The 20,118-nt window shown below is 40.4% G+C and overlaps 1 protein-coding gene and 1 pseudogene across 3 annotated transcripts in view; one reads left to right on the forward strand and one right to left on the reverse strand.

The window, feature by feature from the left end:
• Positions 1-20,118, forward strand: part of Agbl1 (ATP/GTP binding protein like 1) — a 958,008-nt gene that overhangs the window by 207,732 nt on the left and 730,158 nt on the right. For 2 of the 3 annotated variants that reach the window (XM_023710175.1, XM_023710177.1), the window contains exons 10-16: positions 1,227-1,343; positions 2,333-2,865; positions 4,807-4,890; positions 5,291-5,377; positions 7,238-7,386; positions 8,683-8,770; positions 19,055-19,199. In XM_023710175.1, the coding sequence (XP_023565943.1) occupies positions 1,227-1,343; positions 2,333-2,865; positions 4,807-4,890; positions 5,291-5,377; positions 7,238-7,386; positions 8,683-8,770; positions 19,055-19,199 (1,203 nt within the window). The remainder of the gene's footprint in view (positions 1-1,226; positions 1,344-2,332; positions 2,866-4,806; positions 4,891-5,290; positions 5,378-7,237; positions 7,387-8,682; positions 8,771-19,054; positions 19,200-20,118) is intronic. The other variant, XM_023710176.1, reaches the window with a different exon arrangement.
• On the reverse strand, positions 146-880 carry LOC101589577 (annotated as a pseudogene).

Below are 20,118 nucleotides of genomic sequence, written 5' to 3' on the forward strand. Positions count from 1 at the left end.
AACTGCTTTTGGTAACATTGAAAATCATTAGGTTTTATCCCAAAGTATACTGGGCAGCTCTTTGGGTCCGCCTGATAAGTAAGTGTTGCTCTCCAGGGCAGGCTGGGGTAGGAGGCAGGCTGCTGGCTTCTGGGGTGGCCTGGTCCTACTCAGAATGGTGGTGCCTCCTCTTGTTGTGGCTCTCAGTTGCTCTCCTCAGTGCTTCATCCTGGATGAGGTTGGACATTCTCATATCAGTGTGGCTACAGCCAATCTTAGGGCAACAGGCCTTTTTCTTCCACTTGGGCTTGGACTCAATCATGGGAACACTGGCTTCCTCTTTGTAGGTGTGGTCACACACTCTATTTTTCACTGGCTTCTTCACTTCCAACTTTGTAATGGGGCAGATGAAGTTGATCTGACTCTGAGTCACCATCATCCTTATCAACTCCTTTCACTGCCATGAGCCCCTTGCTCTACCTGCAGACCATATTGCTTCTGTAGTTCTTTCAACTGTTGTTTAAATTGTACAAATTTTTCATTATTTTGAAAGTGTGCATCAGAATTTTTACTCTGTAAAGCCAAAAATTTCTCTTCCACTCATAATTTCAAATCAGGTATTTTTTCTGGCCATTCCTTTACATGATTTATTGCAGACTGAACAGCCATAACATAATGATTTTGTTTCTGATTCATTATGACAAATTCAACCATCGCCTTGTCCATACTATATTCATAACTCACTTCAGTCTGAGTCTCTACAATATCGAAAGCCACACTAGAAACTGTCTGTTCCAGAGTTGAAACAGGACTGGAAGTTTTTTAAGGAGAAAGCAGACTCCACGCCACTGAAGGATAAGGAACTAGTTGAACCTGAATTTGAACTGGAACTTCCTGGCATCTTGATAATATTACTTGTACGCCCAACCTGCCTCTGCCGGGTGCACCTGGAGTGTGTTCCTCAGGCTCCTGACTGCTTTCCCTATTTCATTTTATACAATTTATTATTTATTTCTGAAGAGAGCTGATAAATACTGACATAAATGCTGACAGAAGTCATGCATTTTCTTTCTTTGTGTTTTGAAAACATAATCCTCTATAGTAAATTCTCCACTGTCTATGCTAGCATTATCATCCGAGGGCAAGGAAACCATGTCCTGTAATTCTGAAGCTCATGTAAGAAGTGTTGTAATGGCTCGTAGTGTGGATTTTATGATTGTCACCTGGTTTTTGGTACTTTGTTGTAGGGTGATGACTTGGAAACTGATATGGAAAAGCTGAACTTCAAACCCGGTCTTGACAGACCTGAAGAGGAACTGAAGCAATATGAGGCCATGTGCCTTGAGCTGTCCTGTGACTTTGAGGTAGGGTGTGAGCTGTGCTTTGCTCTGGGAAGATGCATGGTGGGCTCTGTGCAGAGCCTGGGAAGCCAAACAGAGGTATCCAGATGGAAAGCATTGCATCCTCCGTAGCTCCTGGGATCCTTCTGAGGGAAAGGCAGAAAGCGAAGCAAAAATGTGAGAAAAGTGGTCAATCTAGGGTGTATTCAAGGGTCCAATGTCTGATGTGTAGGGGGGAATTAGAAGGCAGGTGCACATGTGTGACATCAGGCAGGGTGTCTTGGCTCCATGCACTGAAAAACAAGTGAAAATTTTGATCAATCAATTGTCCTATTACCCAAGTGGAAAAGTCATCATACATGGATTTCTAAAATTGGTCTTCTTTATTTGGGGCTTTCTTTGTTACTAGAAATAAACTAGGAACCTTAGGCCTGGTGATGGTACTCCACTGCCTACTTGCTGCCTGCTGCTGTTGCTAATAATAAGATTTTAGACTTGCTCTTTGATCTCCATTTATTTACTTATGACCCTTAATAAGAAATGAGACACATCAAAGACTAGTTAGTCATGTGTAGGAAGGAAGTATAGTAATAGTTTCTGTGAAGGAAAATTTCAGTTCAGTATAAAGAAGACTTAAAAAACAATTATAATTATCCTAAAGAACAAAAATATCTTAGAGCGTGGTGAAGGGAAGGAGTTTCAGTGAGGTCCTATAAATAAATATATTGAATTAAATTGTAACTTAGTGGGTATGATTCAGAAAACATTCATGAACTGTACAGAACTAGACCTGACCCACCCAAATTGCCTTCCAAACATGAATTTGTATGATTTTGTCATTAATTTGACTCTTGAAAGTTAGTTAATCTTTCCCTGGCTGATCCTGCAAAACTCTGCTTGGTTCATAGGATTTATACTTAGCTCTATGTCTACAGAGTGAGGACAGGTATCAACTTGTGTTCTTTCTCTGGGAAGGAAACACTGACACATTTTTTTCCACTTTACACCCAAAGGAACTGGGTTCCAAGCCTGGAAATGATTTGACCTTTGAAGTCCTTCAGCCTGCCAATCACCACCACATTCCGGTTGCTGCCTCCTCAAAGCAGCACTGCTTGAATAAGGACCAAAGAGAAGACACAGTCCAGACATCTCTTTTGAGCATGGTGAAGATGGGGAAGTCCACTGCACATCCATCCTCCAAAAAAAGACTTGTCATGAGCACATACCAACATGTGCCCCCCAATGGCCTTGGGGTAGATTCTCTTAGAAATGATATCTCTGATATACAAGATTTTCTGGAGGAGGACATAGAAGCCATTTCTTGCCCAAGGATGAATGCATTCTTTTCCATTTCCACAAGACTAGATAAGCTTCTACACACACGTGGCAAGAATATTCCTTTCCATGACCCCTATATTTACATGGCCAAAGCCAGAAGAACCAAATCTGTGGTGGATTTCAAGATGATAGCATTTCCTGATCTCTGGGGACACCATCCACCCCCCTTTTCCCAGTCTATGTTGGAACGCAAACGTGGAGTTCAAAGGTGACAATGCTACTGATTTAAGAGCTACCAAAACTAAAAACTTAACTCCTTCCTGGGATGTTATAGAATCAAGTGTGGGGTGGTAGGAGGTATTTGTTTTCTGGCAAAGAGTTGCTTGGATATACTAATATAACCATTTGCCTTGTATCCATTGCAAATCATAATAGGGAAAGATCATGCAGCTTTTCCAAATTCTGAGGTCTTTCCTCACCAGAAGATTTTCAGAAAAAGGAATCTCTGTGTATGATCAATTTGTATATGGATTTTTGGTAACAGAGAAGGGGTGGCATACTTTCTTTCCACAGTTCTAGTCTTACAGACCCTGGGTTGTTGTATAGAATGTTTTTGCTATATCAGTAAGAAGGGGCTGGGCTGGGGAAGTAGCTCAGTGGTCTAAGTGCCTGCGTGGCAAGCACAAGGACCTGGGTTCAATCCCTGGTACCACATGCCATTCTGGCCTCACCCCAGACATGGTGGTGCATTCCTGTAATCCCAGTGCTGGGGAGGCTGAGACAGGAGATCACTATGAGTCCAAGCTGTGTAGTGAGACCCTGTACCAAATAAATAAACAGATAAATAAATAAATAAATAAATAAATAAAAAAGTTGAGAAAAGAATCAAATACTATTCTCTAGAGCAGAAACACTGAATGATAGGTTATTTCCAGAATTCAGGAAGGAAAGACCCTTGTCTTTGACTCAGCTTAGTGAGATTAAAATGAAAGCTATTAGAGGCATGGAAAAAGTTTTCCCTAAAGGACAAGATGGGAGTGCATATACTAAATCAACAGAACAAAGCGTGCACACCATAAAACTTCTTTAACTTATTTTGTATGATCAGCAGATTGTTCTCTCTATGCCAGGTAATAGGTCCCTGGATATGCTCCAACATGTTCACTTGGCTGGCATCTCTTTCCTCATCCCCTGTACATTAGCTGCCACGTTCAGATTCCTGAGAAATGTACAGTACTTCAGGGGCTGATCCAGCACAATTTTATCCCTGCCTAGAACATCCTTCCTCCCTGTCCAGGCTTCATGCCCACCCCATTGTCACCATTCTCCCATCCCACCCTCAAGAACTTGATTGGAAGCTCAAGAAGGGAATTGGCAGACCTCTTGCCCTTCCTTCTTCTTTCTTATTTGAATCTGTTATGTATTGTTCTTAAGACAGAAAACTGACCTCAGCCTTCTGGGGCAGGTACAGCAGAAGGAATATAAATACCATAAGAGTAAAAAGGCCTCAAAATGGATGCAAAGACTAAAAAACAGTATTAGAGTCTTCCTTTAAAATGTAAGTGATAAGGGCTGATGAGATAGTTCAGCAAACTAAGTGACTGCTTAGGCAAGCACAGGGACTGGGGTTCAATCCCTGGCATCACATGCTGTACTGGCCCCACTCCCGGGCACACTGAGCTGGCCACCAAAATGGCATGGCAGCAGATGCCTATAGTCCCAGTTCTGGGGAGGCTGAAAACAGGAGGATCACTACAAGTCCAAGCTGCTTAGTGAGACTCTGTACCAAATACATAAAAAATAAAAAGAAAATGCAAATAATCTTAGCACCTCCCACAAAATGTCTTAATGCAAAGGACTCTGATGTTAATACAACTAGAACAGTTATAGTACCCTAGCTCACATGCTGTTATAAAAACTTGTCCAAGTCAATGATCGTCTAGCTAAAAAATACCAACATTTGTTTCTCTATACCTACATTACAGTGTAGTTTTATTTTTCAATGAAGAACAGAAAGAAAAGGACAGGGCTGTTTTTATCCTTTGAGCCCAAGATTGGGACCTGGTTAAACTTCTCTCTCTCATATATTTTTCTGATGAGTTCCAAGGCTCTTTTCAGGACCCCATAGTATGAGTATGAGGAGACTACTGAAGAGTGTTTCCTGGAGAGTGAGGATGACACTTAAAATGTTTCCAATTTTCTTTTTCAGGATCAAGATATCTGAGGATGTCCGGAGGCTTGTCCAGCCAAGGGATCTTGTAAACAGAGTCGTGTTTAGTTTAGATGAGCCTTGGTAGGTGGTGGCCATCCATGAATGGGTGGTGCAGAGAATTTTGTTAATGGCATAAGGATGGGAGTGTTTCAGCTCAGTAACCCATTCCTAGAAGCAGCATGATGTCAACTCAGGTTAAAGATTTTTAAGAAAAAATCTTGTCTTTAAGGAAGGTTAGTCTGTCATTTCAGCACTTGGGAGACTGAGGCAGGAGGATCACTGTGAGTTAAAGACCTGCCTGGGCTACAAAGTGAGTTCAAGGCCAACCTGAACTGCATAGTGAGATCCTATCTCAAAGAGACGAAAGAAAGAAAGAAAGAAAGAAAGAAAGAAAGAAAGAAAGAAAGAAAGAAAGAAATGTTAAGTGGTGTGGAAGAACAGCAATAATACAAGTTTTCGCATGTTCTGTATTTTGTTATAGGCCTTTTCAAGACAAGGCTTCCAGTTGCTTACAGTTCTTCTCTAAGTTTGAGTCAGGAAATCTTCGCAAAGCCATCCAAGTGCGTGAGTAAGTAAGGAAACCCAGCACGGCAATTCTGGCAGACACCAGAAGCAGCTTATGATAATGTTTTCCTCATTTTTTGTTCTGTGAGCTCACACTGGGAGCTTGATGACGGCCTTGAAGAGAATAGACACATCATGAAGATGGCAAGTGCTACAATGAAGGCTTTGCCTCTCTAGTCAGTGGTTGAGCATTTACCAGCTACCATAGGGGACACAAGGGCTGATGTTACAGCAAGGTGGACTGCTCACTAGAAATGTATTGGCTTCTTTTTTATGTATTTAGTACATTTTCTACGGGTCTAACTACACTGATCACACTGTACTGATCCTCCTGTTTTCAGCCTTCCAAGCACTGGGATTGGAAATGTAAATATTTTCCTATAATGGGTCCATATTTGGTCAGTTGATCCCATAGCTGTATGTTGAGATGGAAATCATTTCTGGACTTCCATCTTTCATTCCTGTGAGTGTTCAGTGTCATGCCTTTCTGGAAAAACCTACTAATGAGTTCTTTCTAATAGAAAAAGAATTTCATAGGTAAGGCAAGGCTAGTGACACACAAACTAAAAGGAAGCGAGTTAGTTTTCCCAGTGACAGAAGTTCTTATGAAGTTATATATAATTTATGTACTTATAGCCCAGTGAACTATCTTTCCCATATAAGAAAAGGCAAGATCTACAACCCCTCTTCAATGGGTGAACCTCTGATAAGCATGGCTGAGGACAGTTTAGGGTGTAGTGGCCACCTCTGTGTAGCCAGAAGACTGAACAAAGTGCCCAACTAACTCCATGCCTTTATTTTCTCACCCACAATATGAGGCCAACCATAGGACCTACTCCATTGTGTTGTAGGAGAACCAAGTACAAACAGCTCCTAGAGTAGCACTTGGCAATGATAAGCACTCATTGGACATGAACTCTTATTTAGGCTTACATATTTACCATAATTGGAGCTCAGAACTTGGTATAACTCAGGCCTGTTTAATACCTACAATAAAGAGTCATTCTTGTTTCCTTTTATCAGGGGAGGTGAAAGGAAATTTTTATTCTTACACGAAACATTTCCAAGAAGCCGAGCATATAAGACAGAGATAAATCAAACTTCTTGGGGTATGAGAACACCAACAAACTGGGATAATCATATTTGAAAATGAAATTTCCTGATAATTATATTTATATCAAAACTGCTTTGAAAATTGTGTTGTGAGAGCTTAAAAAATTAATTGTCTTTGGAAACATGGCAGCCAAGAAGGAACAGACAAGAGCCTCTTAGGGTGCTGGAATTGTCCTCTACTGAATAGTGGTCATCCAGGTGCATCCAGGTGCAAATAAATTAATTGAATTATACATTTATGATTTGTGCAGTTAATTGCACATAAATTGTGTCTCACTCAAAATTAAAAAAAAAAACCCCACAGTTCATTGTTAGTTTAGTCCATGTTTGTTGCTTTGCTGGGGGAATTATATATATCCCTTGTATTACTTAATTTTTGCAAATATAAGTTTAGACACACTTTCTTCACATATGAGAAAGCTGGGGCTCAAAAGCAGTGTTGAGAATCAGACAGTAGTGACACTCAAACATTCAAACAGATGCGATTTAAACACATCAGACATTTATACCAGATGTGGTTGAACTTTCTTGGGAAAAGTTCACACCTTCATTTTTCTAGCTGGAAGTTTTACAAGCTATCCTTTCACTGTATCGGTGATGTAATATCAAGACCGCTCTCTCTTCCCATATTTGCAAGCCCGCTTCCAATATTGTGAGATGAGAACCGTCACTATGCTTTATCTATAATGCAGAACTTGAGACCCATAGGTACTCATTTGCCCTGAAGACTTTCTTGCTTCTGGCTTTTCAGGTTTGAGTATGACCTGTTGGTCAATGCCGATGTGAACAGTGCCCAGCACCAGCAGTGGTTCTACTTCAAAGTGAGCGGCATGAGGGCTGCCATCCCTTACCGCTTCAACATCATCAACTGTGAGAAGCCCAACAGTCAGTTCAATTATGGTATGAGCTCAGGGGGACTAGAGGCTCAATGAACAATAATAATAACGTGTTATCACTTCTTGACTATCTTATAAGGATCCTTGCTTGGGTTTTCAGAAAATTTGAAGTTAGACTGATACATTTTGGCATTACAGTGGCAAAAGAATGGCCAACCCATATCATATTGCCATGGGGGATGGTAACAAATGGGTCTGTAACTCAACTATAGAACCTTAATAGCATGAATAACATCCCACTACACTCTCATTCCCTGGCTCCACCTTGAACTATTGCAGATGCTGAATGCTCTTTCTTTCTTTCTTTCTTTCTTTCTTTCTTTCTTTCTTTCTTTCTTTCTTTCTTTCTTTCTTTCTTTCTTTCTTTCTTTCCCTTTTCTCTGTCTCCTAAATCTCACAAGAGCAAATGTTTGACCTACTTGTTATAAGATAGGAGGATAGTAAAATACAATTGTACAACACTGTTTTATACTCTTGGAACACTCTGGGGAAATTTTAAATTCTCTTGAATACCTGATCTGTGATCCCTTTTGAAGGAGACATGCAAAAGTTAAAGACCAACCAGCAGCCCGTATTTACTTTGACTGTTTCCATTCCTGAGAAATTCTCATGTTATTGCTAGCTCATATAGTCATTTATTGGGTGGTTTTGAATAAGGAATAAATATTCTCACATAGATAGGTCAGAGCATGAGTACTACCTCTGTTTCTTGCTAAGTAAATTCTTGTTGCTGTGAGAGGAGAAAATGTGAACCTCAATTCTTGTATTCACTTTGTACGGCTTTGTTGTCATAAACTTGGAGATTTAAAATAAGACAATTGTATTCTTTTATAGTACTGGGGCTTCGAGGTCTAAATCAGTTTCACCTGGATAAAGTTAAGGTGTCAGCAGGGTTCTATTTCCTTGAGATTCCAGGGGGAAAATCCATTTGTTTTTTTCCAGTTGCAGGAGCGACATTCTTTGACTCCTGATTCCTTCCTCTGTCCTTAAAGCCAGCAATAGAGCATCTTCACGTCTTTCTCTCTGCTTCAGTCACACTGCTTTCTCACTATACTAAGATCTCCCTTTGTATCTACTTTTTAAGATGTGATTACAGTTAAGGCCAACAGGAAACCTCCCATGTCAAAATCCTAAGATTAAGCACATCTGCAAAGACTCTTTGGCCATATACAGTTAACCTTTGCACTTGCCAGGGATTAAGACTTGTATATCTACAGGGACCATTATTTAGCCAATGACGATGAGCTTTCTGTTTTTTTTCTTTTGTTCATAGATTAAGTTCTGCTTTGATTTTACACAGGGATGCAACCGACCCTGTATTCTGTGAGGGAGGCTCTTCTTGGAAGGCCCACCTGGATACGGACAGGACATGACATCTGTTATTACAAGTAAGTTAGAGTCTTGTGAGCTTCCTTTTCTTGGCCTTGTTATTGCTACTCAATTTCTTGCTTTTCCTTATTAAAAATCAGTGATCTGTATTTATCCACCATACTTGACCCTCACTCCAGTGACAAATGTTGTCCCTTCAGAAGTATAATTGTTATATTCGTAGTGGTTATTCATAGTACAAAATGCAGACATGATATCCTGCAATATATTAATTATTGAAACTGTCCTATTAGTTTTGAAACTGTCTCATTGCTATTTGTTTCTCAATAAAATTAAAAAAATAAAAAAAGAACTGAAAACGAAGTATAAATGTTAAATGACACAGTGAACCCCAAGAAATTGCTTTTGATTTGTTGGAAAATGGCATCTCTTAATTTATGCATTTTTTAAATTAATTAATTTATTTTTGTGTATTTGGTACAGGGTCTCACTTTGCAGCTTGGACTCATACTGATCCTCCTGTTTTCAGCTTTCCCAGCATTGGGATTATAGGCATGTGTCCCCACACTCAGTCTCAGTGGCCGGCTCAGCATTCCTTGGGGGGTGTGGTGAGCTTTCATAACATGTGGTGCTGGGGATTGAACCCTGATCCCTGCGCTTGTCTAAGCAGGCACTTAGTCCACTGAGCTATCTCACTGGCCCCAATTTATGTATACTAAGACTGTTAGATGTTGTTAAATATTAGAAGTTGTATAGGCTCAATCTTTGATTTGTGCAGTAAGTCTTTATTTTCTTCCTCTTTCTATGGGGAACAGTGAACAGAAGTCTGGGCTGATGAGGGGTACTTTTGTATCCGCCTAGGCTTCATTGCTCCAAAGTAGAAGGGGGTAAATGTGACAAATATATTTAAGAAATTTTTCTTTTATAACAAATTAGCTTTATGGAAAAAATACAAGAAGGAAATATTCCAGTATCTATCTTCAATCTGTGTTTGATCAGTGGCCAATTTCATCAATTTATCCTGCAAATTTTTAATGAAATTTAAATTGTCCGTCTTGTTTATGAAACAAGTGGACTTCGGAGACATGAATTCCTTATGCGTGCATTTTGCTTAGGTGGGAAATAAACTTTAAACACATAAAATAAAGAATAGAAGTTGGTAGGATAGGTAGACTATATGTAGTTCATTATTAGCTCATCGTTGGCTTCTTATAAAAATGGTTAGGCTGGTATTTATTTTCTTGGATAAAGTAATTGTTATTTCTTTCTAAGATTACAAAAGACCCCTAAAAGTCTATTATCAGACATTCTAGAGTTTAGGATTTTTATCACTATCAAAAAGAAAGAGGGTATATGCGTTTAATGCCTGTTGGCTTTGGAGACTGTGAGACTGGTTCTGATAAGTGGGAAAGGTCAGGGATCTTGTTACTGTGTTAGATAAAAGCAGAAATCACCACAGAGATAATGACAGCCCACAGAACTTAGAGCTGGACTCACAGTCTGCAGTAAAAGAGTTGGCAGTCTTCAGTCTTCAATGCATTAAAGTATGAATTCAAATACTGTTTTCATATATTCTTTTGTCAGACCAAAATAGGGCAATTTTGTGGGTTTTCCATTCACCTAAAAGGCAATTAATCTCTGGCCTTCGTATCTCAAAACCCTCTCTTTGTGGTCCAAAGAGATTTAGATTGAAAACCATCACAAGGTTGCAGAATTCACAATTACAGGAAAAGAAAAGGTTAAATCCTACACATAAACATGGGTGCATCAAGAATTTTAACTTTTTGTTTCCCCCTGAAAATAGTTACTGTTAATAACTGAAAGACCTAGCTTTAAATTCTACTTGGAAAAAAAAAAAAGGAAACCAATTTGGGGCCTGGGAGATGGCTCAGTGGAATAAGCGCTTCCCTGGCAAGCGCAAGGGCCTGAGTTCAATTCCTGATTCTGGAAAAAAAAAAAAATAAATAAATAAAAAAAAATTCTACTTGGATCTGGAACTTAGCAAGAGACTGGACAACCATAATATTTCATGTCCTTGGAGGGTGCTTTTCTTGGAATTGGGCAGTAAATACAGCTTCAAGGGGAACAAGTGTCTATCAGGAGGAGAAGCAAGAAACCACACATGCAAAAGCACAGCCCAGGGCCTAAGGGAAGCCCATGTTAATAGCTTTTAGATTCATTAACAAGACAATTGTTATGTGATTAAAGAGCAACAGAGGGGTAAGATGAAAACCGTGCATTTGTAATGTAAATTCATTTTTCACATTCCAGGAATGAATACAACTGAGATGAGCAGATAAGACTGCTCCATTGTAATGTAGCTTGTCTTACAATACTTCATCACATTATGTTAACATATTTGCAGTAATATGATGTAACAACAGGATAGATACGTGTAATCTCTTTTCTGCCACAAATCAGAACACCTCTTATTACAAAATGCCTTTTATTATAAAATACCTTTCTAGCTACGTGCTTACTCATCACAGTCATTGGGTTCTTCTGCTTTAGACGATTTCTTTGCTTTATTTCTGCTTTTATGTTAATTTGGAAGAACTTTATCTCCTTTTCTGGGTCCTGTTAGCAGACATGCAGTGTATTGCCCCTGTGCTGATAAGTTCCCAGGCTTAATGTCACAGGGTAAGGGAGTGATTGGGTGCACATTGTGGGGACAAATGTGTATCATGGTTCCTGGGTATCCATCTACAAAGGTGACAGGAAAGACCACAGCCAGGAGGAAAGGGATTGGAAGCTGACAGCAGTGAGCAACACTATCAAGGTGGAGTTGATTACTTTGTGGGGCCAGTGGTCAGTGAGAAGTGGTCTCCAAAGGATTTGGGCAGTGTGCCACTAGTTGTGAGCAAGATCTAGTTGTGATTTATTAATATAGATTTGTTTGTCACCTTTTAAAAACAAATGATATATCCATGACTACTGAAAAGTTATGTACACCAGGGCTGGCCAAATAGCTCAGTGGAGTAAAGCACCTGCAAGTAGGTGCAGGGGCTGGGGGTTTGATCCCCAGGGCTTGTTGTGCTGGCCCTGCCCCTGGGGGCATGCTGACAAGGCTGTTGAGACTGGGTGTGGTGGTGCATGCCTGTAATCCCAGCGCTTGGGAGGCTGAAAACAAGAGAATCACTATGAGTCTGACCTAGTAGTGAGACCCTGAACACCCCCTAGACCGTTCCCTAAAAATACAGAAAAAAAAATTATGTACACTAGAAACATTGCCAAAATGAATTTTAAATGATGAAAAATATGAAATAATTTTTGATAACTCATGTCATACTATGACTTTACAGCAGAGTTCACCATTAAAAATGTAGGTGTAATGAGTTTTGTGGATAACTTTGAAAAATTATAGTGAACTTCCCAGGTCTAACTGGGTTATCTTTGCACAAGCGAGTGTGATTGAGAAAAAGCTGGCACTGTAGGTGGGGGATGGGAGGGCACAGCGTTGGGTGCTCTTTCCTGGGCCACTTGTACTTGCCATTTAGATTCCTTTTTAATTGATGGCTTCTAAGTAGAATTTTAAAAACACCAATCATCTATGTTGAGGTTTACTTTAATTTAGATAATATAATCTATAAACCTAGCAAAATAAGCTTCTGTAAATTTAAACAGCTTATCAGAAGCTGAAAGCAAAAGAAAGAAGGAGAAATATGTCTGTTCCTCCTCAGGAAAACTCTTCAGCACTCGCTGACACTTAACTATCTGACATATGAAAATAGTTGCCGTGTTATGTAATGCATTTTGCATAATCCATTCCTGTAATATAGTGGAGAAGAATGGGTAGAATTCTGCCCCATTGTCTTAGTTCCTTTTTCCTTATTGCTGGGACAAAATACCAAACACCCACAAGTAAGGAAGGAAAGGTTTATTTAGCTCGCCCCTGCTGGAGATTTCAGTCCATACTCAGCTGGCTCCAAGGTGGAGCGGCATATGGCAGAGCGCAGCCGTTCATGGAGGTGGAAAACAGCAAAGAGCAAAGGGAGGAGCAGCGGCTGCGGCAGCTAACGAGCCTCTCTCTTTTCCTTATATTGTATTTAGGCTACCCGCCCTGGAGTGGGTGTAGCACTCACACCCATAATCCCCGCATTGGATCATGAATTAATCACAACCTCTAGAAGCCACCCTGATGACTACATGAGGCTTTGGGAGGGACAAATAGACACAAACCATAACACCCACAATCTCACTTTTTAAAAAAAAAACTGGAAATTGAACTCAGGGTCTTGGGTTTGCCAGGCAGACCCTGTGCCTCCGAGTTATATCCCCGGACAATCTCATTGTTTTGTTATTATTCATCATGTAAAGTTGACATGGATTGCATAAAGACAGTTGTGTCAATCTTAATATTTTAAGACAATTTGATTTTTTTTAATTACGCAGATAATTAAAAATCTAAGAGCAAAGTTCACGTTTTGTCCCTGTGCACAACCGACCATCCTCTCTGAGAGAACTTTCTACTTCTCCTCTCCTGCTCACATCTCCCACCCACCATGAAGACCACTTGACTAGAAAATCAAAAACGACCCTCAATTGGAGGAGCATGAATGAATGGGCCCACGCTCCCATGCCTTTTCTAGCAGTAAGCAAGGGCCGTTTCTGTTTCTGTTTCCTTTGCTTTCCCGTGCCCTGCTTCTCCCTCTAACAGACGCAGCCTCGTGCCTTTTTGAATTCTTTCCTGGCTCTGATCTGAAGTAATTCCGGCGTTGAAGGGCAGAAGGAGGGAAGCCCCGCGCTCCTAGTGGCCGTGTAATACACAGTGGCTGATCTCTTCTGCCATTTATTTCAGCTCGTGAGAGGAGATGGAACAGCTCACTCATGAAGATGAATGTCATACAAGAGCCCAGCCAACAATGCAACCTTGCGCGGGCTCCCAAGGGAGAGATTTGGTGCCGTATAGAATATTAGAGACGCTGCCACGCAGGGGCACCTGGCGATGCCTGCGCTGCTCAGCCCTATTGGATCCTGTTAAGTGGGATGGCACACCCTTGTTAAACAGGCCGGCATCACTGCAAGATTCTCTAATTCATTCTCTGCCTTGACATTTGCTAATTTCAGGCACACACAGACAAAAAGGATTTCTCAGCATCTTTTTAAGTACAAATGGAAATAGATAGAGTATACATTTGTGTACTTCGCTCCCTGCTTCATTGCAGACTTTATGATTACAAAAGTGCAGATCTTTCCGACGATGAACGGTTGGTGGAGGGGGACACCGTGGGAAGCTTTTGAACTGTGGAGCCACTATCTCTGATCCAAGATGAGTTTAGTCAGCATCCAGCCCATCTGAGAACACACTTGTTTTTTTGTTCTTTTTCTTTATGGCCAAGTTTCTATTTCATCTGGAAAAGTAGATTGAGAAGTAAAAGTTTTTGGAATCAAATTTTCACCTCTCTTTCATGGCATGATGTTGGGCAAATTAGTCCAACTCCCCTTGACCTTCTTTGTCAATCAAATGGATGCAGTAGTGACGTGTCTGCCTAACAGAGCTGTTCTGAAGATCCAGTGGTAGGAGATGAACCACTGGGAAGCTCACAAGAGTGTCTGCGCACATCTTCAAGGAGTGCCAGCAATTATAACTGCTAACTAGAATCAAGTATCAATGATAGAGAGAATAATTATCTATTGATTTCACTATCTTTTTTGGATTATTTCACATCACTTCTGTTAGTTTAAAATCTAACTTTATAGGCAGCCTTAATTTATGAAGACCAGAACTTTAGTTTCTTACTTGCTAAATTGGATCTGTTGTCTTTTTATCCCATTTCTAAAGAGCAAGTGATATAGTAAAAAAACAAAACAAAACAAAACAAAAACAAACAAAACAAAACAAAACAAAACAAAACACCTCTTAGTTTCAGAGCTTATCTCAGATCTGGGATTGAATCTTGTTTACTGTACTTGTGTGGAATCACTCATGGCATTTAACAGTAAGATTATAATGCCCTTATCTATAAAACCTGTATAGCAACACTGTACTTAGCTTAAAAGGATTTCATTAGGAATAGATGTAAAATATGTTAAATATCCTAATTGCTATTCCTGGAGTCTTAAATGCAGTTATTCTACAAACTTTAACTGAATGTTGTGATGTCTAGGCAGGACACAAAGTGCCAAGCACAGCGATACACAAAGGCGCAAGCCCAATCCTTGCTATGGCGTGTTGGCCAACAGGTGACTAGAGCTATGCACAAGGGGGATATCAAGAAAGGATTCCTGAAAGGGAACTAGCTGTTGAGGAAATAAGAGGACTAGCTACATGAAGAAGAGGAAAAGGACATTTTGTACAAAAGGAGAACATGGGAAGCCTCTATAATATGAAGGATGACTATTACCTCTTCTCAGGCATCCCTCAGGATGTTCCCATTATAACTGAAGACACAAATATAACTTATGATGGATCTTACTCTGTCACAGACCAATTGAATTGTCACAGTTGAGTGTGAGTGTTTCCCTTTAGAGAGTTAGCAAGCGTTTCACCTTGCACATGGTAATACTGGGAAAGGTTTAGACATCTCCAAAGAAGACAAGTTTTCTGGGGACAGAGACATCTCATGCACAGCTCCTACCACTGTATGGCCACAAGGAGACTACACTGGGGACATCTGATGTCTCTATGGGTTCAACCAGAGTTAGACCCCCAAATAGGACAGTAACCAAAATTCATTCTAAATGAGGTGACATTCAACTTTTTAAATTTGACCAGTAAGCTACAAGGAGTATTACATTAGGTATGTGGGTGTGCTGGGGTCTCAGAAGGCACTTAGTTAAAATTATCACATTTGTATATTTACCTTCATCAGTGGGACCATGGATGCTCAAGAGATAAGAAAAGGTAAGAATTAGCTCATTTTATCTATTTCACTAGGGCTCTTCTCTCAGACTCCAGGTGTGATTTGAATGTGGAGGGAGGATCAGGATAAATACAGAGATTTCAGGGTTTCACTTTCTTTTTTACTCTCTTCTGAGGCTGTGTTTGCCTAGAGCAAATCTGCTTAATGGTGGCCCTAAGAATGCAGTGGGAAAGCTAAAAAGAAACAAAGACCATACCAGTAAAATCACTATCACTTACCTTAAGGGCATTGTAGTCTCAGTCACTTTTCTCTCATTGCTGAAAGAAAACACCTGATACCCAAAGGTAAAGGAGTAAGGGCTTGTTTAGCCCACACTTTGTAGAGTTTTCAGTTCATCACTGACTGGCTCGAAGGCAGGGTGGCGTGGCAGAGGGGCACTGTGGCGGAGAAACAGTTCATGGTGGGCAGAAGGCAGCAACACAAGCAAGGGACAAGACAATCCTCTCTCTGTCCTTATATTGTATTCAGACTATCAGCATTAGGGCAGTACCAAACCAATTGTGGACTGATGTAGTAATCACACACCCTTCTTCCATGCATCACCCACTTTAGATGCAGCCCCCTCAGACAAAGCCCTGCTTATGATCTTACGAGGCTTTAGGGGACCATCTAGACCCAAAACATAACAAGTGTCTACTATTCTTGAGTCAAGATACAGATTCTTTGGCCACCATTTGAAATGAGAGCTGGTGATATTGAGGCACTAGATATGTGTTTGCATCAGCCCTTATATACACTAATGTTTGTGTGGGCACAAACAAATGCATATGCTCACAGGTGAAGCTCCCCTCCATGCATTGATTGGCTGTCACAGGGACATTTTATTTCACTGGCCTTTTACCATGAGGAGCTCCAGTTCACTAAAATATGTTTTTTATCTAGTAATAAACTGAAAATGCCTTTGCAATGGAGGCTTTACCAGTGAAGTCAAAAGGCAAATAAAAGATGGAATATATGTGTCTTGCATGTTGTCACGTTCTTTATTGCATATTTTCTAATGACTAGACTTTCGCCCCCATGCTGAGATGGTGATTGAGACTGGGCGTGGTGGTGTGTCCCTATAATCCCAGTGCTGGGGAGGCTGAAAACAGAAGAATCACTATGAGTCCGATCTAGGTAGTGAGACCCTATAGATCCTGTAGACCCTGTACTAAAAATACATTACAAAATAGAGTCTTTGTTTTGGAAAAATTTGAAAACTTTGAAGAAATCTGTAAAAAGTAAATCAATTGGGCCTCAAGACTTACAAAGGGATTGAAAACTACAGTGAATATAATTTTTTAAAAAAATTAGTACAATAAAAAAGACACATTGCTATTAATCTCCTTCAAAATATTCCCCCTTGCTTCTAATATGTATTCTTGCTACTTTCTAAAGTGGTTCTGGAAACCCTTTCACATGAATGTCTTCTATGAGGTATGGTTAAAAAATACCATGAATAGTGCTATCAAATTCTATCTATTAAAAAGGCATGATTGTAAAAAAAATTATGGTGTAACTTTGTCCACTATATTTACTGAGTTTGGCACTGATGGCTTCTGGGTCTCCTCCCAATGTCAAAAGGACCATAAAGGATCAACATTTTCAATCAATTCAGGACATCAAGTCAGCCATGATGGTGCAAATAGAGACACTCATGAAAGGACTTCCGGAGCTGCTTCAGAAAGACAAGAACTATGGGATAAGTCCATTTGAAATGAAGCATTTTTTTTTCTTCTGTATTTAGGACAGAGTCTACAGGGTCTACAGGGTCTCACTATGTAGATCGAACTCATAGTGATTCTCCTGTTTTCAGCCTCCCAAGCACTAGGATTACAGGAGCATGCCACCACGCCCAGTCTCAATTGCTGTCTCAGTGTGCCCCAGGGTGTGGGGCCAGGTGGCACACTGGGGATCGAACCTTGGCTGCTGCACTGTGCCTAAGCAGGAACTTTAGTCTGCTGAGCTATCAGGTCATCCCTGAAATGAAGTATTTTTGAGGGGTACTAATAGCAATGTGTCTTTTACTGTAATACATTTATTAAAAAAATTAAACATTTTCCCTCTTAAGTTTTTTAATTTTATTTCTAAGCATGAAGGAAGTGGTTCCTATTAATACGATGGTGAAAAGTTGGTGGGGCAGTCACTTTAGAGCATAGGTTATATTGGGATAGCCTCTTCTCCCTAGACTGACCTTGGCTTCAGTTGCCATGTTGGCAGAGGCTGAGGCAGCAAAACATATCAAGCCACAGTTGGTAGGATCACTGGCTTCATTTATTTCTGTTCTTGCTTTCATAAAAATTAAAATGCCCCAAAACCACAAGAAATAAGACTGTAGATTTTCTTTTGGTTCCATTCTTAGATTTTTTTTTTTTTTGTTGTTGTTGTTGTTTTTTGTTCTTTTGGTGGGAGACAGTATGCAGGTAGCAAAGAGACAGAAAAGAATAGCCTAAGATTTTTATATTTTGTAAGCTACACAGAAGAATAGCAGTCTACTTCTCTTCCTTTCTTGCTCCCCCTTTTCACCTAATAAAACCCAAAGCACAGTAGCCTAGTGAACCTTCTCCGAGGTGCTCAAAGGTGGAATTGCATCTTTTAGTGTCTGGGTACATATTGCATTATAAGGCAGCCTTATTGCTAACGTTTTCCCAGAAAGTTTGCACAGCTGTCTCAGAGTCAACCGGCAGGGCAGGAATGCAGCTGGCAGCATGTGGAGAAAATATTGTTTGCAACATTCTTCTGGGTGCAGTTTTCTTTGATACTGTTCTCTAAGGTATCAAGCCTGGTTTTTCATCTTTGACAAAAGAACAGTGTATTATCAAGCTTTACGATGCTGAACTACATTTGGGGTGACAAATGAATTCCTTTGGGAAGAAAGTATTGCATAGTGGAAAGGACCAAAGCTTTGCATCCAGGGCGATCTGGGTTTGAGGCCTGTTTTCATCATTTACTTGCCCTGAGATGTTTGGCAAATTAATTTTTCTGAGTTTTCATTTCTTTAGCCACACAGTGAATTATTTCAATAACAACATGAAATGACATACACTAAGGGTGTAGTTGGCACTCAGTGTTTCGTAGTGACCACTAATAAAACCCATTTGGCAGCTGGAGGAGAAGGGAAGGAGCTGAACCTTGTGTGGCCTGGCATAGCCAGGAATTAAAGGACCCCAAATTTGGGCAATGGAGAGACATCTACAATCAATACGTGCAGAATTATTTGCATTTCCTCCTATTTTCTAGCTTAGCGATTGTAGCCTTCATCTTGGATACAGCAAAGAAGGGTGCCTGGCACGTATGCCACAGTTGGGAGGCAGATGGGCCAGGCTTACACACTCCTGAGCCAACTTGCACGTTTCTCTGTTTCCTAAATTTCACACACACACAAGAGGGTTTTGAGTTGAGCCTGCTTTGCTAGTATGGACTACATAGGGTTTATAGCACCTAGCACACTGCATGCCCTTCTCCCCAACCCTCCCTCATTCTCTTCTCTTATTTCTTTAGAAATCATTATCTCCAGGGTGCAGCTGTCACAGGTGGAGCATCTGGGAAGTACTATTACACCCTCACCTTCGCCGTCACCTTCCCGCACAGTGAGGACATCTGCTACCTGGCCTACCACTATCCCTACACATACACAGCCCTCATGGTAATTCCTTCTGACAGTGCTATCCTAACTGGAAGGCAGGCATGGGAGACTCTCTGGGGTTTTCCTGAGAATATTCCAGAGACCCTGGCATTCTGGGTGGCTGGGTGGGGGGAAGTCTTTCCTTCCGAAGGGGGCCAGGTTTTCTTGTCATTGAATTGGTGGCTTTCAGTCCCTTTCCCTGAAACCAGCAGGGAGCTAAGTCATGTCCAGTATCTTTCTAAAGGCCCTGGTTGTCTACAGGTTTAGTGTGGGAGGCAGGGACTTTTCTTAGAGGACCTGTCATTAAAAAGTCCTCGAGTTAAGCACAAAGCAGGCAGATATAAGATTTGGCTATGACAAATTGAGCTGCTATAAACATGGGTGCACATATGTCACTGTGGTATGATGATTTCTGTTCTTTTGGAAAAATTCCTTGGAGGGGAATAGCTGGCTTGAATGGGACCTCTAATCCTAGCTTTTTGAGGAATTTCCATATTGATTTATACAATGGTTGTACCAGCCTGTACTCCCTTCAACAGTGGAGAAGGGTTCCTTTTTCCCCACAGCCTCTCCAGCATTTGTTATTGGTTGATTTCTTAATGATAGTCATTCTTTCTGGGGTGAGATGGAATCAGGGTTGTTTTAATTTGCATCTCTTGAATAACCAATGGTGTTGATCATTTTAGGAATGGATAAAAAAGATATAGTATTTTTTTTTACACAATGGAGTATTATTCAGATTTAAGTAAAAGATAAATTTGAGGCTTTTGTAGATAAATGGAAGCAGCTAGCGACTATATTGGTAAGTGAAGTAAATCAGATCCATGTGTCTAATCAATGAATTATTTTGCTAGTGCAAGACTCTGGAAGAGTAATGAAAGTCTAAAAGGTACAACAGATACTTTGAAAGGGAAAGAAATTGTTCAGTGAAAAGGAAAAA

This window comes from Octodon degus, unplaced genomic scaffold, assembly GCF_000260255.1.
Source record: "Octodon degus isolate 3935 unplaced genomic scaffold, OctDeg1.0 scaffold00002, whole genome shotgun sequence".
Classification (NCBI taxonomy): Eukaryota; Metazoa; Chordata; class Mammalia; order Rodentia; family Octodontidae; genus Octodon; species Octodon degus.